The sequence below is a fragment of the Jaculus jaculus genome, chromosome 16 (genome assembly GCF_020740685.1).
Source record: "Jaculus jaculus isolate mJacJac1 chromosome 16, mJacJac1.mat.Y.cur, whole genome shotgun sequence".
Taxonomy (NCBI): domain Eukaryota; kingdom Metazoa; phylum Chordata; class Mammalia; order Rodentia; family Dipodidae; genus Jaculus; species Jaculus jaculus.
In genome coordinates, this window is record NC_059117.1 from 56,400,547 (window position 1) to 56,424,468 (window position 23,922).

Consider the following 23,922-nt stretch of genomic DNA (forward strand, 5'->3'; position numbering starts at 1 on the left):
GGAAGACCACATCTCAGTGAAAATAGAAGCCAGCATTCTCAGATGCCAGAATGAAATGCTATCGCCTTGCCATAAACATGTTTGATAATGAAAACATCTGATTCAATTAGCTGAAAGGTAGTGAGCTTCTGCTAAGTCCCTCAGAGAATTCGGAGATGAACTACACAGCCTATGTTTTCAGAGAACAAATAATGTTAGGAAAACAGGAGAGAGAAGCAAATACAAGGAATATCTTTATAAGAGGTTCCTGAAACTCAACCAATGTGAAAAAAATACATACCGAAGGCTCCAGTGTACATTCTCTCTCTTTCTCTCTGTCTCTCTCTCTCTCTTTCTCTCTCTCTCTCTCTCTCTCTCTCTCTCTCTCTCGCTCTCTGTTGGTCTGTGTGTTTCTCTCCCTCTCTCTCTCTCTGTTTCTCTCTCTCTGTGTGTGTGTGTCTTTATGACTAGGGGCTGGAGAGATGGCTTAGCGGTCAAGCACTTGCCTGTGAAGCCTAAGGACTCCGGTTCGAGGCTCGGTTCCCCAGGTCTCACGTTAGCCAGATGCACAAGGGGGCGCACGTGTCTGGAGTTCGTTTGCAGAGGCTGGAAGCCCTGGTGCGCCCATTCTCTCTCTCTCCCTCCATCTGTCTTTCTCTCTGTGTCTGTTGCTCTCAAATAAATAAATAAATAAATAAAATTTAAAAAAAATGACTAGTACAGACTAGAAAATCGTGAACTGTTGTGTGAATCGCCACAGCACAAGTGGAGGTCAGATTGCACAAAATCCTGGGCCTTGCTGATAGCAATGTCCAGGAAGTATGGTTAGGCAGAGTTTTGTTTTAGGGCTGGATCAGGAGGAAGTTTCTGAGGTACCCATGTTAATGTTTGTTCTTTAGAACCAACTGACTGATTCTACCATCATTATTTTTTTATTTTTCTTTTTATTTATTATTTATTTACTTTTATTTATTTATTTGAGAGCAACAGAGAGAGAGAAAGAAAGAGGCAGAGAGCGAGAGAGAGAATGGGCATGCCAGGGCTTCCAGCCACTGCAAATGAACTCCAGATGTGTGCACCCCCTTGTGTATCTGGCTAACATAGGTTTTGGGGAGAAGAGCCTCGAACCGGGGTCCTTAGGCTTCACAGGCAAGTGCTTAATCGCCAAGGCCATCTCTCCAGCCCCTTCATTATTATTTTGCTATTTTGTTAAGCATTGATCTTTAGCATTGATTTGCTTTTTAAAAATATATTGCATTACAATATTTACGTCCTCCTACTGATGTTTTACAAGAGTAAGAAGCTAGCATTCCAGACATGACTTGTTGAGCAAACATTGCAATCTCCTAGAGCTGATGGCTAACTTGGAGAACTGTGTGGTCTTAGAGAATGGACCACCATATCCAAGGCCACGGGGCTCAGAAATAGGCAAATGGAGGTCAGCAATTGAGAGCGACAACCTATACTTTGTCTTGCTACTATCAAAATGTAAAGATAGGGGTGTGAAGTTACGTGTTATACCCGACTTTTCACCCACTTAGTGGCCTGCTTCATTTAGAAATGAGGTTCCCAGTAATGTAATATGGCTGAAGTAGAAGAAGGTAAGCCATGCCATATTGAAATAGCATAATTAAGGACAAGTAGGGGTCAAGAAGGTCTCTGTTATTCTCTGAGGACCTACAAAAAGGGGAGCCTTGTTCAGAGCCATAGTAACTGCTACTATTAGATATTTGGCCAAGAATCTTTTTATTTTTTTTTAAATTTAAAAATACATTTATTTATTTGAGAGAGAGAGAGAGAATTGGGGCAAATAGAGAAACAGAACAGGTAGAGAAAATGGACATGCCTGGGCCTCTAGCCACTGCAAACAAACTAGATGCATGCATTACCTTGCACAATTAGCTTTACTTGGGTATTGCCCCTCACCCCCTCCTCCTGCCCCCTCCCCTGCGTCCCCCTCCCCTGCGTCCCCCTCCCCTTTCCCTCTCCACTCTTCCCCCCTTCCCCTTCCCCCTCCCATCTCCCCCTCCCCTGCGCCCCCTTTCTTCTGTAGTGTTCTTGGTGTTCAAAATACATTCTGTTTCAAAGTGTTACTGATAAAGTTGTTATCTTACTGATTAAAGTATTTTTGTGTCTTATATTATTGCACTACAAGATTTATTTAATCCTAATTTGCAAATATTCTTTTCCAATCAAAGTATAGGAAATGGTTAGAAATTGAATCAGGTTGCCTTGGAATAGTTTATGACTGCACATTAGTGAACTGCTTAACTTTAGCAGAATGAAAGTGTTTACTTAAGGTCCAGTGTATATAAAGTGGTCTGTTTTCATTGGAATGCCAAAAAAAGTGAGTTTAAGTGAAAGGTTATTATGATAAACATGAAAATAATTAAGAAAAATAGAGTTAAGGGCTTGAGAGATGGTTCAGAAGTTAAGGTGCTTGCTTGTAAAGCCTAACGACCTGGGTTTGATTCCCTAGTACCTGTGTAAAGCCAGATAGATAGATGCACAAAGTGCCACAACATTGGGAGTTTGTTTGGAGTGGCTAGAGGCTCCAGTGTACATTCTCTCTCTCTCTCTCTCTGTCTGTCTGTCTGTCTGTCTGTCTCTCTCTCTCTCTCTGTTTCTCTCTCTCTGTGTGTGTGTGTCTTTATGCATACGAATAAATAAAAATATCAAAATAAAAACAGTTAAATATAATAGGATGACTTGTCATTTCAGACCAGAGCTACAGAGAGTTGGGGAGAGAAAAACAAAGAAACACAAACCAAAAGAACTATTACTCCCAACCTCACAATAGTAAAAAGCTGTCCACATATCACGTTCATGACTTTCATCAAGCACAGTGGGCCAGAGGCTAGAGAGAAGCAGAGTCCTGCCAATTGATGGCTCTGACATGTCCTGATCTATCTGAAAATGACTCTTCTGGAAACTGTTCAGCTTTCTAAGATTATCTTTGCTTTTGTGGAGGTCAGCGATGCATCCCTTAAGAGCCACAAATATGGTGGGAATCCACACCTGTAGGACTTTGCTGCATGAACCCCAGAAGCCCATCAAAGAGAACATCCTTGTGATGAACAAGGGAGCAATGTAGCAGGTTCATCAGAGAGTTGAAGACCCTCTCCACACTCCCACTTTGCTCTTAAGGAACATAGCCAACATTCTATGTAAAAAGCTGCAACAGTCACCACTGTCTTGAGAGCATCTGGGAAATAGGAACAGGAAAAAGGGGATGGGTTTAGCTACAGAAATCCTAACCATAGGGGAAGTGGGAGAAGAATCACCAAAAAAGTCATAACTCAGTGTAAGGTGGTGCTCATTTAAAGTGATGTTAAGTCTTAGTGAAAAACAAAATGCCCAACCAATACTCTTATTCCTCCTAGCAAGATGACAAGTGTTAAATATCAAGTAACTTGCGAAAGAAACCTATTCTGAGTGTAAAGGGAAATTTTAAGAGTGAGGGTAGAATTGCAGTGAGAATGAAGGGGAAGTGCCCCAGTGTCCCACAGAAATGAGTGCCTGTTGTTGGATGCAGAGGGTAACCATAGCAACCACAGACTTCAAGCATAGTCCTAAATGTTATTAATTCTAACTCCTTGCTAAAATCATAGCAGAGTGAAACCTGTGTTCTGTCCAAAGCAATAAATACTGAAGTCTCTGCTATCATACATTTCCTGCCAGGAATATACAAGAACTTCAGCAGAAAGTTACAAAGCATATGAAAAAGTAAGAAAGAAAACCAAACCAGGAAACAGCAACCAGAACCAGAGCACAAATCTACAGAGAACAGACCATGAACTTGAAACTGTTAAATAAGGGTTATTTGATGATTATGATGAACATGTTCAAAGCTGCTATGGAAATGCTGGGCATCATGCAAGATCCATGGTTAATTTAATCAAAGATGAGAATTATCTGAATCAAATTAAAATCCTAGAAATGGAAAACACAATAACAAAGATGGTAAATATTTATGATAGACTCATTAATAAAACTGACAGTCAAGAATTGGTGAACTGTAAGATAGCCCAATAGAAATTACCTAAACTGAAACACAAAGAGAATAAGTATAAAGCAAACACAGCAGAACCTTCAAGAACCACAAAACAGTATAATTAAAGAAATATAATGACTGATTATTTTCCCAAATCAACTGCAGACACTAAGCCACAGAAAACATTGTGATATGTTATTGTAGCAACTAATGAAAACTATCACACAATATATGGACATAAAGAAATTTGTTTAAATCATATCACACAAGCTAGGAGACCAAGGTATGACCTCTTAGTGTACTTGAAGGTGAAAAATTTCTTACCAAGTTAGAACTTTGTACCTAGTGAAAATGTCATTCTAAAAACACGTAAAAGAAATAAGTGCTTTAGGAAATAGGGCTTTAGGAGAAGGTAAAACATCGCAGATCATTGCACCAGGCCAGCATTTTTCAAATGCTTAAAAGTGCTAATTGCTAGACAAGCAAACTACAGAATAATACGTCTTACTAGTTTAGATGAAAATGGCAATAAAAATAAAAGCTATCCAGCAATATATTAAAGAGAGAATATCTCCTGACAATAGATACAAGGCTGTCAGGATTTAAAAATCATTCAACTTAATTGACTATGTAACAGTCTAATGAAGAAATACCACATTGTCTTAGTGCATGGATAACAAGCTATTGGCTAAATAATCAGTTAATAAAATGTTGGCATTGTAAATATTAAAACAACTTACAGCTAGCAGCATGCTTCATAATGGACAGAATGGTAATAACAAGAAAGACACAAGGACTTCCTCTTTTAACACTCCTACATCCCACTGGGAATTCTAGTCATGGTAGTAAGGCAAAAGGAGCATGTAGATCAGAAGAAAAATTATTCATGATAGGCAGACTACTCATCTGTGAGAAAAGCCTCAAAGAAAATATTGGAACAGTTGGAACTTTAACCTTTAAAATAGCATTTACAGGGCTGGAGAGATGGCTTAGCGGTTAAACGCCTGCCTGTGATGCCTAAGGACCCCCGTTCGAGGCTCCATTCCCCAGGACTCACATTAGCCAGATGCACAAGGGGCCACATGCGTCTGGAGTTCATTTGCAGTGGTGGAAGCCCTGGCGCGCCCATTCTCTCTCTCTCTCTCTCTTTCTCTCTGCCTGTCATTTTCAAATAAATAAAATAAAACAAAAACAATTTAAAAAAACAGAATAAAAAGAGGGAAATAAAAAAAAATGACCAAAAAAATTAAAATAGCATTTACAGTAGCATCCAAAAAAAAAAAATACAAAGTGAAGGCTTTATATGAAGAAATACAAAATAATGAAGTAAATTAAAGAAAATTAAATACATAGAACTATAAATTGAATATTATTAAAAATGATGATTCTTCATTTTGATCTTTAAGTTCATCGTAATTCCAGTAAATTTTCCTGCAGTTCTTTAAAGATAACAAAAATACAGTCCTAAAACTTACATATAAAGGGCAAGTGACTAGAATACCCAAGTGAGTTTTGAGAAATAATGAACAAAGCTGGAGACCTCCCCTTAGTAAATTTCAGTACTTACTATGATGACTGTTTGATTAGCTAAAGGACCAGCATATTGATCAGTGAAATCCAATAGCTTTCATATAGTCCCAAATTTGGTAAAGTGAATAAAATACCTTTATTAATGTTTAAGTACACACGTATACTTATGCCATGAAATTCACCTTTTAAAAAAATTGTTTATTTGTATTTATTTATTTGAGAACAACAGACAGAGAGAACGGGCACACCAGGGGCTCCAGTCACTGCATACGAACTCCAGATACGTGTGGCCCTTGTGTATTTGGGGTCCTTAGGCTTCACAGGCAAATATTTTTTAAGACTAAAGATATGTTTGAGAATATCTTTTATTCTGTGTCTGAGTTATAGAACTTTACATTTGAAATATTTTTTACATAAATCTTTGTTAGATGAATTTATTTAGTTAGTAGTCACTGACAAGACACAAATAAAATAACTACTTTAGTGCACAAATGGTAACAGACAGCCTACAAATAGTTCTCAGTTGAATTTTGCAGGCACCAAAAAAGGTTGATACCTAATATTAACACTGTGGGCAGATTTTAGGATCCAGCCCTAAGGTGTGTTTGGGGGAAGATCTGGATTGCCTAAGCTATGCAGAGAGCAGTCTGTGTTCTGCCTGGTTCCCCTGCTGTTTGGCTGCCAGTTTTTAAAATATTTTATATTTGTTTATTTATTTATTTGACTGAGAAAGAGTGGGGGAGAGAGAATGGGTGCACCAGGGCCTCCAGCCACTGCAAATGAACTCCAGATGCATGTGCCACCCTGTGCATCTGGCTAATGTGGGTCCTGGGGAATCAAACCTGGGTCCTTTGGCTTTGTGAGCAAACACCTTAACCACTAAGCCATCCTTCCAGCTCTGACTTCCAGTTTTTGCTCTTGATTTTGGTAGTGGACTTTCACTTTTTTGCCATTATGAAACTTCCTCTGGATCTGTAAGCTTCACTTCCTCCCATAAACTGTACCTGGTTGGGAAATTCATCCCATCCGTGTGAGGCTGACTCCTTATAATACTCTATCCATGATGTATTCCTACCATCTTCCTTTGTCATCACTCCACCCCCTCCACTTAGCTCTTGCTTCTTTCTGACAACTTTCTTTTCTATTTTGATGTAATTGTTTTTACCCTGCTCCATCTACCCTGGCAACATGTTGGTGGGCCCAATATTATATAGGTCTTGTGCACGTTTTGACAGCTGTTGTGAAGTCATAAAGGTAACTGCCACTTTGTGTGTCTGGATGACAACATTTCAAGACACTCCTTCTCATTTTTGGCTTGTACATTTTTTTCTGCCACCTCTTTTGCAGTGGTTCCTGAGCCTTGAAGGGGGTAGTTTAGATGTTTCATTTAGTGCTGAACACTTAAACTGTCACCTTTTCTCAGCACTTTGTGATGTTTTTGGTCTTCCCTGTAGTCATTGCCATTTGAAAAGACTCTCTAACCCAAAGTGAGAGGATCATTATTATGAGCATAAATATAAAATAGAGAGAAATTTGGTGAGTATAATGCATCCATTTAACCAAACAACAGTAGTTACTTCCCCTTTAGGTCTTATGACTTTCCCAGCCATCGACTTTTGACTAGATTTTTAGTATTGGGCATGAATTTCTTTCCATAGAGTGGGTCTCTAATCAGAGAGCAGTTGGTTACCCACAACAAACATGTCACTATTACACTAGTAATCAAATCTTATCTGGCTGTCAGTTTGCATAGTTTGTAGGGTCCACTCAAAGTGCCCTATTCATGAACATATTATTCTCATTGCTCTGTCAGTTACTCCCTCACCTTCTTCCTCTTCTGTGCCACTCTTTCACCTACCTCCACACCTGCTCCAAGGTGATGTGGATGAATATCCTGATTGGCTTCTGCCTTGTCTTGTTACACATGAGAACTGTAGGATTCAAAGGCATCCATTTTGCTTTAAATGTCTCAGTTTTTTTTTATTTGCAAGTAGAGAATAGGAGTGCAAATCAGCATGCCAGGTCCTCTTGCAGATGGACATGCTTGCATCAATTTGTGATTGGCTCTGCATGCTTACTTCAGAATCAAACCTGGGCCATCAGGCTTTGCAAGCAAGTGCCTTCAACCCCTGAGCCACCTGAGCCCTGATTTCTCTTTTATTGTTTCATTCCTAGTCTAGTTTGATCCCTCCCCCCCAGATAACAACCAGCTTCAAGTTCTTAGAGTACTTGAAAATGACAGTCATAATAAGTGGAAATATTTACATAAATTTACCTTGTTAAATGGGATGGTCTTACTTGTTAATATCTTTGAAATGAAGTCTTATCTTCATTTAGTTTCAGAATCATTATGAATTCTTCCCATAACTTGTTCTATTCCGTTATCCTTATAAGAGTATACCATATCAAGGTCTTTTTCATTACTGCAATAAAATACATGAGACTTAGTTAAGGAACTTGCTTGCAAAGACTAAAGCCCTGGGTTTGATACCCCAGTATCCATGTAAAGCTAGATGCACAAGGTGGCACATGTGTCTGTAATTCGTTTGCAGTGGCTAGCAGCTCAGGAGCACCTAGTCCGTCTGTCTGTCTCTCTCTCTCAAATAAATAAACATTAAAAAAAAAAAATGAGATTCACTTCACAGTTGAAGAGAATTCAGGTGTAAGATAAGGTGGTTCCACCATTTAGGTCTGTGGTGAGGACCTAGTGGTATGATGGATAATATCATGACAAAGCTTACCTGAGAGTGAGAAATGAAAAACCAGGAAGGTGAGGTGTCAAAGCGGGGCAGCCTTGTTCTTTTATGTCAGCTTCCTTCTAGAGAACTGTCTAGGGTTAAGAAAGCCCAGTATTTTCTTCTTATCAAGTCCCATTAGTCTCCTACTGGGCCCTATCTATTAAAAGACCACCATCTCTTCACAATGCCAAACTGTGGATCAGATCACCATTATGCATGTCTTTGAGTGGCAGACCACACCTAACCTATAGTAAAACTTTAGTTGATAATTTTATTAATTTTTATTTCTTTATGGATATTTTATCAGTTCCTAGAAGCCGTTACATACTAATATTAAACTTGTGACACTGATGCTTTCATGCATCAGGGTTGTGATTTTACATTTACTATGTCTTCCATTCTCTCTGTCTACCTCTTTAAGTATCTATCTACCTATGTATCAACTCTTTGTATTTATTATAATTGAGAATTTGTTACCATTTCTAGCTTCATTCCCAGTGATTCAAAGATGATTTTTTTGTATTATATGTCTTTTAAAATTCACTGAGGCTTTTTTTGTGGCTGAAATATGATATGTCCTGGAGAACACTCAATGAACAATTTGTTTGTTTATGCTGCTATGTTTATATGCAGTCTTCTACAAATATCTGTTTGGTACAATTGGGGGTTGTTCAGTTTTTTTTGTTAATGATCTTCTGTATGTATGCTTCAGTTGTTATTGAAAATTGTCTACTGACATATCCAGATAGTTCTCATTTCAGTTCTTGACTACATGTATTGTTTGACACATATATGCTTATAATTGTTATATCTTTTCAATTAATCAAAACTTTTATCAGTGTAGAATTCTCTTTGTCTTTTATAGCAGGTTTTATTTTTTGAGCTTAAGACATTATGTAATGTGTGTGTGAGCGAAAAGTAGGGAAAGAGAGAAGGATAGAGAGGGAAAAGGGGGGAATGGGAAAAAAGCAAGTCAACCCAAGATAGTAGGAGAGAGGAAAGAAGGAAGATAAAGAAGGAAAGAAGAAAGAGTGTGTGAGGTTTAAGAAACGGAGAACAGGAAAGCCAAAGAGCTTGAAACAGATTATAAGTTAAAGTCCAGTATTGTCTGACATGAGCAGTCATAAGTATTGGTTACTCTTCTGTCTTTTGTCATTATTTTATTTGAGTCTATTTGTGTCTTCAGATCTTATGTGGATCTCCTGGGAAATGTTGTTAGTAGTAGCCACGGTGGTGGTGGTGGTGGTGGTGGTGGTGGTGGTGGTGGTGGTGGTGGTTGTAAGTCTACCAGTCTCCCTTTTCACTAAAAGAGTTAAATTTTTTTATATTTAGTTACTAATAAGAAAGGACTTGTTTTGCCATTTTGTTCTTGATTTATCCTCCCCCATTTTTCCAATTATACTTTTTGGGATATTGCATTTTTGTATGAATTTATTGTTTCCACTTCCTATAACACAATTGTTTCACATTTAATAGTTTGGTCATCATTGTTTCTTGGTGATGTTAACAATGTTCATTATTTATAGAAGTTGTTAAAATAGCTTATTGTCATGCATTACTGATTAATAACATTTATTTGCTATTTTATGCTTTGATTTAAATTTTGTTGGAAGTAAAGTTATTGATTTACATGTTAAATACAATAACATTGACCTTGTATTTGTTCACAGTGTTTTTTCTACTATGAATTTTTGTCCATTGAACTTCTTTTTCCCACCACACAATCCTTTGCAAAACAACCTTACATTTTCCTTATAGGATGTGTACTGGTATTGAACTCTGAACTTTTATTTCTAAGAGCATCTTAAAATGTCCTTCACTTCTGAAGGAGTACATTGTAAATAAAACAGAACTTTTATAGTTGACCACCTTTTGCTTTCAATACTTTGAATATATCATACATATGTGTGCAACTATGTCTTGTCGTAAATGCTTTCTGATGAGAAATTAGCTGTTCATGTTGTTAATGTACTTTGTCTTGAGTAGTCACTACTGTCATGCTCCTTCAAGATTGTGCTTTAATTATAGTGCATCTTGATAAAGCTATCTATCACTTATCTATCAATCATCTATTATCTTTATCTATCTCTATGTCTGTCTGTGTATCATCCATCTATCTGTCACTGTCTCTTTCTCCTTTGAGTCTTCTCTGTTTAACTCAAAGCTTACCTCCAACCCTCTGTCCTTCTGCCTCCCAGTATTGAGATTATGTGGGAGCACTGCCACAATTGACTTGATAGATGTCTCTGAGGTTTTTATTTGTTTTGTAATCATTCATCAAAATTGGGAGCCCTCTGTCCATTTTTTCTTGTTATTTTTATCCATTTATCCTACTTCTGAGACTCCTATCTATCATTTATAGGCTTATTTCTTGCTGCTTTCTAAAATTTTTTTACTGTGTTCTTTAGATGGATAATTTAAATTGTCCTGTCTTCAAGCTTGCTAATGGTGTTTCTGCTTGCTAGCACCTGTTTGAACCCTTCTAGTAGGTGTTTCATTTTTGTTGGTTTTTACTTTTAGGCTGTTCCCCTTTCCCTTGTAATTTAACTTTTGATGTCTTGATTGTGTACCTTTACTATTTATTTCCTTTCATTTTTCATCCATGTTTTCTTTTAGCTCTTTGATCAGGCATGGTTTTGTTTGTTTGCTTGTTTGTTTCTTTTATGGTGCTAAGGACTGAATACAAGAAATAGCCAATGCCAGGACAATGCTATACCACTGAGTTTAACCATGAGTTGTTTTCAAGCTGTTGTCTAGTCAGTTCAGTGTTTAGATCTCCATTGTAAAAATTTGTAGGTTGGTTGTTCTTTGACTTAGCCATCTTTCCTCTTTATTTTTACCCCTTATGTTACTCTTGAAATGTTGATATTTTAATGTTATAATTTGGTAACTTTATTATAATCAGAGTTATCCCCTTCCTATGGTATTGGCTATTTTTTTTTTTAATACTGCAGTTGTTTACTGAACTTTTCAAAGGATTTTTGTTGTTGTTAAAAAAAAAAAACAACTTGTCATATGAAGTCACTGAATTCTTTGTTTTTTACCTTGTATTCAGCCAGGATTTTCACAAAGATACATATCCTTGAATGCCAGGAGCTACAAAAAGCAGCAACCAACAGATAGGAACATCAAAATGGCCAGTGCCCCATTGGCTTTGCATATTGGTTCTGTTCTGCCCTTCAGCTGTGAGATAGGCTTTCCCTGAGTCTGTAGCATTAAACTCCTTTCCAGTTTAGAGCAAGCTCTGATAGCTCTGCTTTTCACTGTCCAGTGGGGAGAGTGAGTAATTGAGCTTGCATATTCTCCCATTTTCCTAATAACCCTCTCCCTCTATTTCTCTCAATGATCCAATAGGAATAAAAATATTTTCTTAATTTCAAGTAGTCCACTTTAAAAAAAAATGAAATACTTCCTGTGAATTTCTGTTTTGCATATATTTTCATTATTTAAAATAATTTGAACTAGTTAAAGCAATAGATATGGCTATTCAATCTTTAGAAAGTAGGTAAGTTAATAGCAATTTATAATATTCATGAATTTCTTGTATTGACTTTAGTAATGATTTAGGTTTAATGGGAGATCCTGGAGTTTCTGTGGAAGTAATAATAATCAGCCTTGGCAGGCTGGTTTTGCTTCCTAAATGACATGGTACCCTCATTGGCTAAAGGGTTATTGGATAATGCATAATCATCATCCTTTGTATTTGCATTGTAAACCCATCACTAGACTGAAACATTTTTTAAATATGTACTTTCTATGACATTCTAGATTTAAACATTTTAGTAGTAGATGCTAAGTTATCTAAAAGACAAAAGCTTTTAGGTCCTCACTGGTTTTCATCTGATTTTGAACCAAATAACCCCCGTGCCTTACTGCTAAAATTATATGTAGTTGATAACATGTCTCTAATAATTGAAAGCCAAGACCTTTTTTTTTTTTCTTCTATGTAATGCTTTGAGAATTCCTATGTAGTGCATGTGACACTTTCAATGTCAGTGTGTTTAGGTGTAAACTAAAGACATGCTGGTGTCATTGCACCCAGTAACAGTGTGATTCTGGCTACTTTTCATTTAAACTAGTTTAAAATTTCTGTTTCTCTTTCCATGAAAAAAGATGTTTATGTGAAAGTGCTACATAAGTCTATTGTAAGTCTTCATTCAGTATGATTTCTGTATTGTAGAGATTGAGCCAATAATTGCTTTAGGTAAACATGACTGCAAGTATCCCAAGTTTACTTTTATTCAGAAACTTTCAAAAATATTTATTTATTTACTTATTTATTTCTAAGCAGAGAGAGACAGAAAGAGTGTTAGAAATTACTATTAGAAAATACTCTAAGATTTGTATCTGCATTTAAGCCCACACAATTACCAGCTTCAAATTAGCTAACATATTTTCAATTAGAAGTTATAAATTTGTGTTAAAAAGTGTCTCATCAGTTAATGAGAAATGAATACTATGCAAATGTAAAACACTCATGTTCACAAATATTGATGATGAATTGTCTCTACATACAAACTATGCTGTATAGGATTATCATACATGGTTACACAATATATTCACATATGTGTGTGTAAATATATACTATATAATTGCATGTAACTAATACATATATTTAATTTGCAGAAACTAAATACAGATACTCAGATTATTTTGTTCATTAGTTACTTACGGTATTGAAATACTTCAAAATCACAATTATATTCTAAAACTCACTATTGTTAGTTACATTACTTTTCAAGGAAATGAAATCTATTACCATAAAACACATTTAAGTATTTGTTTTTTATGATCATTTGAAGGTCTCTGTGTGAGATTAATTAAACAATGTATATGTATGATTGGAAATCAGTGTATGCATTTCTGTTTCATTTAAGGTACCTGACATCTTAGTTCACAAATCAGAATAGCAAGGGGAAAAAAAAATCATACTAAACTCTCTTGCACCCTCTGTTGTTATTTTGGGGGAACGCTGCACTTATGTTTCCATGATTGCATTGTCCTTATACTTCCTTATCTCCATGGTAAAATTAATTCCGTGTTGATTATACCTACATGAAAGAAGATCAGTAGCCAGGGAAGGTGTGTAGCCTGTGTGTTCTTTCCTGTTCCCGATGTGTCTATTAGGTGACAGTTTAAATGAAAGCCAGGCTTTGCTTCCTCCTGATTGTCAGTTTCAGTGCCACCAAAAGTTGCATACAAGCAAACGTTCCCACAGGGTTTTCCCAGAATTGCAGATTCTGCTTGTTCCTTTGTAAACCTTTCCACAGTCAGTTTTCTTCCAAAGTAAGTTTGGAAATGTCCATGGTAAAATGAAAATTTGTAATGGTTAGGAGCAGATGTTTTCATAAACATTTGCTATAATTAATTTCAACTAGAGAGCTAAAAGCACAAGGTAGTTTTTCCTACTTCCAAACTTCACTGCCTTTTCCCCATGCAACTCTCAACCTTTTCTCTGAAATTTTCAGTGAAACGATTATACTCCTTATTCAATATGTTTTTGAGGTAAACTGCTCCCTCCCACTTATTTTTACACTTTTAAAGTTATATTTAATATGGTAGATTTATTTGGTAACATTCATAAACTGAGGAAAACCTTCATAATGTTTTGTAGTAATAAAGCCTGACTATTTAAAAAGAGCAGATTTTCTTATTTGAAGATTATATGATTGATATGACAAAACCCAGCTTAAAGTAATGTATTCTAATGGTGAGATTTTGTGTATTTAGGTTATCATAATCTTTAGTTTACAGGCAAAATGCTCATATTCTAAATGTGTAATGTATTGCCTATTCTATGCTGATTGTGGGATGCTGCCCAGGAAATGTCTGCAAGCTGTTAAGTAACATACATGATAGGAAATTTCCATTAAGCAATACAGAGGTTTTCCCTTCAATCTTTCCAGTTTACAATGATACTATTAAAGAAAAGAAAAAATAGTATAAGTTAACCTTATCCATGTTCTAAAAGTATTAACAGTATATGCACAGCTAGACTAATCTTAAACATTTTAAAATTATTTTCTTTAATAAATAATCAACATTTTTGAGTGCTATGATCTTCTTTAGGATGTAAAAATGTGTGCATATGTGTGTGCGCACACACACATACACACACATCAGAACTATACTTTGAAGAATCAAATTAAAAGTTGAGGAAAGAGACTGAACCCAGGGCTCATCCATTTGAACAGATGGCTATATCTGTACAGACCTCAGGGAAAAATAACATTCTTGACTGATCTGTCACCTCTAAAATGTGTAAGAAAAAATAAGTAGTCATCATTAAAATTACATTTCAGCTTTCAGTAACTATTGAATGAGTGATGTGATTATTTAAGTATGGTGCCTTAATACTACAGCCAGTAATTAAACACAATCTGAATTTTATAAAACAAGCTCCATAGTTACTGTTTGACATTGGCAGGACACTGTGACGATCTCTGTGGCACCTCACATTGTCCATGTAGATCACTGTGTATACTGGACACATCAGTCACCTTAGTGAACTTAAAAAAAAATATATATATATGTATATATATTTTGGTTTTTTGAAGTAAGGTCTCTGGCCCAGGCTGATCTGGAATTTACTATGGTGTCTCATGGTGGCCTTGAACTCATAACGATCCTCCTACCTCTGCCTCCCGAGTGCTGGGATTAAAGGCGTGCACCACCATGCCCAGCTAAAATATTTTTAATTGATGATTGAAACTTAAACTGCAGGGATTAGAAGGATAAAGTTTTATTATATTGTAGCCTTTAAAATTTACTTTCAAGAACAAATGATATATTTAATAGTTTACCATAGTTACATGAAAACTATTTTGAAGCATATATTTAAAGAATTAAACTAATAAATTTCCTTTGACAAGAAGGTATATTTTTCAATTTTAGTAAATTTCTTTTTGTCTTATAAAATTTAAACTGATGCATTTGAATTTGTTCTAAATTTGATTTTATGAATAGTTTCTTCAATGAAAAAGATTTTCTAAATGTTATTATAAGATTCAGAAATAACTTTCAAAGATATTTTTCATGTTTGAAGTTGCTAATTTTTTGTTTTATTTTTATTTATTTATTTGAGAGCGACAGAGAGAGAAAGAGGCAGATAGATAGAAAATGGATGCTCCAGGGCCTCCAGCCACTGCAAAAGAACTCCAGATGCATATGCCACCTTGTGTATCTGGCTTACATTGGTCCTGGGGAATTGAACCTCAAACCAGGGTCCCTAGGCTTCACTGGCAAGCGCTTAACCACTAAGCTGTTTCTCCAGCCCCAAATTGCTAAATTTTTAATAGTTAAAACATAAAAGTTTTGAAAACCATGAACATGTGCTGAGAAGTTCTTTACTGTGCATTAACTATCACCTCCCAGGGCTGCTGTCTTTACTTTGGAGATTAGTCTTCAGGTCTGCTCTTTGCCCATTCATATTTTTTGGCTGTGCCAATGGTCAGAATGGGTGATCTGATCACCATTTGCCTTTGCCTATAAACATTAGCACCAAATGAAATGGTTTGTGAGTTTTCGTTTATGATTCATAAGAAATTGTGCAGTACTTCATCTGTTTCTGTTAGCAGTTACTTTGGTAGTACTACTATCCAGATGAGATTTTTGCATAAAAAGCCTTTGAGTCAAAAAGATAATTTAAAAGATAGATAAGGAAATGTGTGGATTATACTTTCATAGTAAGACAATGCATAGAGCCCTATTTTTATTTGATATATTGAGTATTGTAATTTCTTTTTAAACTCTTTATTTATTTATTTATTTGAGAGAGTGAAAGAGGCAAATAGAGAACAGACACACTAGAGGTTCTAGCCACTGCAAACAAACTAGATGCATGTGCCACCTTGTGTAGCTGGCTTTACTTGGGTATTGGGAATTGAACCTGGGCCCTTAGGATTCACAGGTACACACCTTAACCACTAAGCCATCTCTCCAGCACCAAGTTTTGTAATGTCTATTATAAATGTTTTACTTTTTTTTGTAGGAGATTCAAATAAGAATGGAAGAAATGCAGGTTCTGCCTTGGACTCTGAGGGGACTTTCAATTCATATAGGTAGGTGATAATTACATGAGTACATAATTTTACAAAATAATACAGAAGACACATAATTTTATGCAATTAAGTTCTTAGAATAGTAAGAAACTACCTGTGCTTTAAAAGTATGACATATGTAAACAACATTGTGATATGATACTATCTATAGGATTAATAAGTAACAGGAAAAGTAACATCCTGTATTCTCGTGCTGTAGTTTCATAAAGACTGCATTGTGAAGTATATATTGAAAGTAACTACCAGGTTTCCTTAGTGGGAGCATCTTTACATGTGGCACAGTGGAATGTTTCCTGTGTAGTGTTCATCAGTAGGTATTGATATCAATACACATGTAGTATTCAGCTTCATTTGAGTGTCTCTCTCTTTTCTTCAGTATTCCTCTTATAAAATTCAAGTCTTCTTGACTTGCAAACAAACAGAAATGTACCACAGGTATGTCTAGCACTACACTGTAGTTCTGGTTTAGTTTAGTACTGTTTGCTCATATTTTGGGAACTCATTAAGAAGGCAGAAAGTTACCTATCAATTATTATTAATCTTTAAACATGAACACACTAGTTAAAACATACTTTATCTTCTTGTTGTTTATGGCCTCCTCTTGGCTTCAGTTAAGTAAATGTTAATTAAAATTGTTTGTTAATATCATGGAAACCTAGAAAGAAGAAAGATAAAAGGATTTTTGTATACAGAATCAAAATATTATAAGAATGGGGGGGAGGGAGAGCATTACCTTGGGATTTTTTTATAATCATGGAAAATGTTAATAAAAATTAAATTTAAAAAATATTATAAGAATGTAGTTGTTTTCTTTTGGGGAAAAAAACTCTGCAACTTCAATTCTAGCATATTTAAGTATTATAAATAGCAATGCAGAATAGTGAAGAAATACTGTAATTGGCAGACGTTGCCCTTATGGTTAATTAGTTCAAATACTGTGGTTATAAATATGTGCAAGAATATTAGACTCATGGAATCTACTTTGAATATCAAATTCCTTTCATATGATAAGCATGGGAGTCATCCTTAGATTGTTGATACATGTTCTGTTTCCTGAATTGGACTAGGTCATGTGTTTCATGCCACAGAATATTTAGAAAAAAGCCCTTCTATATAAGAAGAACTTAGTAAGAGTAATAAGCAGTAATGAGAATGTTTTTATAATTTGTTTATAAGTTCCAGAAACAAGTTCATATTGGAATAGTGTGCACTCTTGTTTTCTGCCATTTGGGTCTGTATAAATAATCAATTGTTCAGGTGTCTCAGCTGCTGCAAACTGTTCATGCTGTGTTCCCATGAACTCCAAAAGGGTGTTACAACCACAGTAAAGCTCACATGTTTTCTTGATACTTCCATTATACCCATCCAACCCCATAAATGTTGCAGTTCTCCAAGTCCTTAAGTTTTGAGATAATAATATGAAGCCTGAAATTTTCCATAATAAGTAAGAGGAGGTAGAATCCCACTGGACCATGTCATCCCTGAGCACAGCAACTGAGAATAGTGAATATAAGGTAGTGACATGTAACTGAAAAATGCTAACAAACTATATAAGGCATCTATTGTTTGAAATCACTATTAAGTATAAATGCAGTACAAAAAGTTACAAAAGAAAAGAAGATATTTTGAAGGAAGAAACTTTCTTTGTATATGTATACCATTTGTTGAATTCTGTTTTACATTCATATTCATAGTTAAATTATAGTAAAATAGCATAAGGAAGTATGTTTTAATGTGAAAATATAGCATTATTGTTTATTCATTTTGTCCTTGAATAGTTAGAAGATTAAAGTATCTTAGAATTGAATGATAAGTGTATTTGAAAAATGAACTCTTATTTTTTTTTAATTTTACTTATTTATTTATTTATGTGAGAGAGGGAAAGAGGCAGAGAGAGAGAGAGAAAATAGATGTGCCAGGCCCTCCAGCTACTGTAAACAGACTCCAGATGCATGTGCCACCTTGTACATCTGGCTTACGTGGGTTCTGGGGAATCAAACCGATGTCCTTTGGCTTTGCAGGCAAACACCTTAACTGCTAAGCCATCTGTCCTGCCCATGGACTCTTTTTTTAACTTTATACAATAAATATTATTCTTCCTAACCAAGTATCTGTAATCAATATCTGTCACTCTTAAAATGCCAGAACATTAATTGGTTATCTTAATTTTTAAAAGCAAGATAAAAAGCTCAGGTACGGCCGGGCGTGGTGGCGCACGCCTTTAATCCCAGCACTCGGGAGGCAGAGGTAGGAGGGTCGCTCTGAGTTCGAGGCCACCCTGAGTCTACATAGTGAATTCCAGGTCAGCCTGGGCTACAGTGAGACCCTACCTTGAAAAAAACAAAACAAACAAAAAGCTCAGGTACTACAGTATGTGAAAGTGAGCTTTTAATAGTTGGCAGGCCAGTACTGCTATCAAACAGTAATGTAGTATTGTGGTAGTTTGAATGTATGGCCCATAGACTCAGTCTTTTTTGATTAAACTTCCTTCTTGAGCCCCTAGCAGGCAGATTCCTGCTATGGGGATGGAGGAGGTGGGGCACGTGTCACTGGTGGCTTATCCTAGAGCCCAGGCCAAAGGTATTTTGGGGGTGCATCTGAGTCCAGCCCTAGTGGATGTGTTCAGAACAGTTTGAGCTCTGGTGGTTCTTGCTGATTGGTGGTAAAGGTATTAGCTGTTTGGTGGTGGCTCTCTACTTGGATCTATGAAAGTGAACCAGCTTCTTCTGCCATTGATGGTGTTCCCCTGAAATTTACAAGCCTTAAATGAACCCCCTACCTCCTATAAATTGTGTCTTGTTGGATGTTTGTCCCAGCAGTATAGAGCTGACTGTAGCATTGTGTAAAATGTGAAACGAGGATTCTTGTACCTGTAGGTAAAAGCCCCTAAAATATAATGGGCTTATTTGTAAATTTGACACTTGGGTTAAATGTAGAATTCTTAGACACAGTTTTAAGGTATTTTTTAATGCTATATCTAACTAGAAATTGTGCAGAATTACATTACAGTGGCAACAGAATCCTCAGTACAATTGACTGTGGGAAACATAAATACTTTGTTATCTTCATAGATCTTTCATACTAACTAGGTTTGGATTACTAGAAAAATGTACATCTTTCAGCCTCAAGCTACATTTTGTGTAACAAATTTACCTCTGCATTATGTAAGGTGCCTCAGAAATCCTGACCTTCATTGTTAATAAACTCAGGCCTTATCCTAACACATTCTCAAGCTGCATATACTGGGACCCAAAATAAACAGTAGCTCTCAACTCATCTACAAAATGGGTATTTAATTTCTATCCTGCCTGTTTCCCACAGCATCTTAAAGGACTGAGATAACATGTATAACATAGGGCCTTTGGGAAACATCAAACCATGGTACTGTCGTCTTGTGCTCATGCCGATAACTGGTCACTGTTTTCTTGGTGTGCATCATGGGTGTTCTTGTTCCCTTTGGTAGCATCTACAAGTGTATATTCACTTCTCAATTCAGTTTTGTATGCTCACCTAAATCCTATTTTTTTAACCCAAAACTTAGTAAACAAATGGAATGTGATGATGGACAGCAGGGTATGATGGAGGACAGAGGGCGTGGTAATGGACGACAGCGGGGTGTGATGGACAACGACAGGGCGTGACAGGTAGTAGCATGTGGTGGGTGGTGGTCACAGTGGAGTGTGATGGGCTGGTGGCATGCAGTAAGTGGTGAATAGATCTTACCTGCTTTCTGTGCCATCATTGTTGTCTTCATGGTCATCACCAGCCTTTTATGGTGTTGTCTTCTAAAAAGGCATCTTCTGTCTGTTTTCAGAAAGGGCCCTTAAAATGAAGTTTAACGTGAGGCTTGTAAGTCACAGAGACTCACAACTTTTTTTAAAAAATTATTTATTTATTTATTTGAGAGCGACAGACACAGAGAGAAAGACAGATAGTGGGAGAGAGAGAGAATGGGCACGTCAGGGCCTCCAGCCTCTGCAAACGAACTCTAGATGCGTGCGCCCCCTTGTGCATCTGGCTAACGTGGGACCTGGGGAATTTAGCCTCGAACCGGGGTCCTTAGGCTTCACAGGCAGGCGCTTAACCGCTAAGCCATCTCTCCATCCCCGAGCCTCACAACTCTTAAGAGAGCTGCTTTTGTGTAACAAATTACATACCTATTAAAGGCAAGGGGAGGCTAATATCTGAACTTCAACCAGTAAGATTTTAAAATATTTTATTTTTTATTTATTTTTTGAGAGAGAGAGAGAGAGATACAGAAATAGGCAGGTAAAAAGAGAGAGAATGAGTGTGCCAGGGTCTCCAGACACTGCAAAGGAACTCCAAATGCATGTGCCCACTTGGGCATCTGTCTTATGTGGGTCCTGGGGAGTCAAAACTGGGCCCCTTGGCTTTGCAGGCATGTGCCTTAACTGCTAAGCCATCCCTCCAGGCCCAACTAGTAAGTTTTGAGATTTAAATTCAGTGGACTCTAGCTCTAGCTTTTTGGACTTAATGGCTGTAGACATGTTTTTGATAGCCTAGGAGTCTCTGTGGGATTTGTATCTTTGCACACTTTTGTCTTCATTGATTCCAGTAGATGGATAAAACTGCATTTAACTCCCACAAGTATGACTACTATGTGATGCCTGAGCAACAGAGTGCATTTTATTTTGGAAATTTGGGTTAAAGGTTGGTTGTATGTCACCTTTTTTTTAAACCCACGGATTTGCCTATGACATGTTAAAACGGAAATTTTCTCAGAATTGAAAAAATAGCACTGGTTTTATGGAAAGTATTTTATATTTTTTTAAATATTTTTTAATTAATGTATTTATTTATTTGAGAGCGACAGACACAGAGAGAAAGACAGATAGAGGGAGAGAGAGGGAATGGGCGCGCCAGGGCTTCCAGCCTCTGCAAACGAACTCCAGATGCACGCGCCCCCTTGTGCATCTGGCTAACGTGGGACCTGGGGAACTGCGCCTCGAACCGGGGTCCTTAGGCTTCACAGGCAAGTGCTTGACCGCTAAGCCATCTCTCCAGCCCTATTTTATATTTTTTACACACCAGTTTTAACATCTTTTGTCAGATCTTAAACTTCCCTTACTTCCTACGTAATTGTTGACGCAGACCATTGCAAGGTGTGGATGAAGAGAAATTGTTACCAATGTGTAGATCACTAATATAATGAAGAAATGTAACAGGGCCACCTTGTAGAAGGAATGCTCTCTTTCCCAACCCCTCCTTCCCAAGGGCAACTGACCTTCTCCTCGCCAAGAGACCAGCCCCTTGCCAGCACATATGACTACAGACTATTACATTAATCTGTTTAGCTGTAGTACCAGCTGCTTGCATGTTTTTAATTATCTTATTAAATGGTATAACAGTGACCTAGGAAATAAATTGAAGGTGAAATTTTTATACTTTCATATATTAACCTATGTTTTGAAATATCTTCATCAAATTTACAACTTGTACAGAAATTCACAGGAAATCTATATGGTTTAAATCACATTGGTGCTTTATTCAGATTTTTAAGGTATAGTGTCAGAATTCCCAATATAGAAAATAAGTTCATTTTGCCTCATTTATTCATAAGACTTAGGGTTGTGTTTATGTAGCCAAAAGTCCATATTAAATTTGAATCGCTAGTTAATTTAGAGAAAACTCCAGACCAGTTTTTATGTCATTCTCTTGGTAACTCAAAAAAATGCCTAATTTTCATATATAATCTTGGGGTTGCATAAATGGTACAGAATAGAATGTTGGTTATTGTTGCTTGTTTCAAAAGTAAATTTGTACAGTATACTCCTCATATACAGTGGTAACGGATCAAGTTTAATTATTTTTTCACTTAATAGCATGTGGCACCATTTATAAGTGTAGTTTTTCAAGCTGTGCATTTAAAAAAAAGTAATATTTTCTGAGTTTTGACAATGGCATATTTTCCAATAAAAAATTTTAAGAGTTATATTGACTTTCATAGACACACAAAAGAAGAAAAACCAATATTTGATCAGGTATAAGTCATATTCATTCAAAAGGAGAGTGTAATAATTAGGAACTCTGATACTAAGTTTAAAAAAGAAAGTTAATTGCAGGAAAGATTGCAAAATCTAATGTGTGTCTTTTAAGTTAATAAATTTATAAATGAGGTAGTGGGGTAACTTGATACTTCAAACTTGTATCAAGGTGAATACTTGTGAATCTCATATTATGAGCTTTTTCCCCCTCTTTCTTTTGTTTTTGGTTCTTATTTCTTTCTGGTTTTTTGTTTTGTTTTTGCTTTTTAGGTAGTGTCTCACTCTAGATCAGGCTGAGCTGTAATTCACTATGTAGTCTCAGGGTGGCCTTGAACTCATAGAAATCCTTCTACCTCTGCCTCCTGAGTGCTGGGATTAAAGATGTGTGCCACCAAGCCCAGCTTCTTTCTTTCATTGTCATGTTAAAATACTCTTGCTATGTAATAGCTCAGACAGGGTCAAACTCTCCACCCTCCTGCCTTTGCCTCCCCAGTACTAAAATTTTATATGTGTATATCTTATATAGCTACATTATGAGTTTATTGTTATTCTTGTAGAAAAATATCCCCACTTCATGTGTTCTTAATTTTCTTACTAGAGAAATGTCATATTTGTATTCCAAATGTCATTTTCAAATCATTGAAGCAATAAATGAAACTTCCCCTTTAGGAATCTTTTTCTTCCTTTTAGGAAAGACGAAAGTCCATGTCTCCAGAGTACTGTTCTAGTGCCCTGATACTGATCAGCAGTTGCAAATTTTCTTCCTTCACTTACTATACTATGTTTGGTAGCTCACTTGGCCAAATGTTACTATAGGTTTGGCCTTTTGCATTTGAAAATGTAGCCCTTTTGTGAACAAGGGGAAAATTCCACTGATAGGAATTTTATTGAATCATGAGCAAGTTTGCAAAGCTAAGTTGAGCATTTCATTGGAAAGATATTCTGTGTCTTATGTGTGGTTGCGGTGCCAGCGCAGAACACGAGCCTGAATCAGCTTGTGGGAGGAAAGGGTTTATTTTGGCTTACAGACTTCAGGGGACGCTTCATGATGGTAGGGGAAAGGATGACATCAGCAGAGGGTGGACATCACCTTTGCCATAGCAGGTGGCACACCAACATAAGAGCTAGCCAAACATTGGCAAGGGGAAGCTGGTTACAGTATTCATCCTACCCTGCCAACAATACACCTCCTCCAGCAATGCTCCAATTTCCAAATTGCCAATAGCCGAGACCTAGCATTTAAAGCACACAAATTTATGAGGGATACCCAATTCAAACTACCACATGTATTCAATATAGAATTCCTTTTTAGTATGATACCCTTTGCATTTCTATATTAGAGACTCTCAAGTCTTGGGAATAACAATGAAAAGGTCATTCAAACTTGGAAGAAAGGACAGGGCAAGAACTACTTTGTGCAAAAATTAAAACTTCAGAAATCTGGGGCTGGAGAGATGGCTTAGTGGTTAAGCACTTGCCTATGAAGCCTATGGACCCCAATTCAAAGCTTGATTCCCCAGGACCCAAGTTAGCCAGATGAACAAGGGGTCGTACACGTCTGGAGTTCATTTGCAGTGGCTGGAGGCCCTGGCATGCCCATTCTGTCTCTTGGTGTG

At 36.6% G+C, this 23,922-nt stretch overlaps 1 protein-coding gene across 4 annotated transcripts in view; it reads left to right on the forward strand.

The window, feature by feature from the left end:
• Nucleotides 1–23,922, forward strand: part of Tbc1d5 (TBC1 domain family member 5) — a 453,289-nt gene that overhangs the window by 221,445 nt on the left and 207,922 nt on the right. For all 4 annotated transcript variants that reach the window (XM_045136200.1, XM_045136202.1, XM_045136201.1 and 1 more), the window contains one exon: nt 16,232–16,301. In XM_045136200.1, coding sequence (XP_044992135.1) covers nt 16,232–16,301 — 70 coding nt within the window. The remainder of the gene's footprint in view (nt 1–16,231; nt 16,302–23,922) is intronic.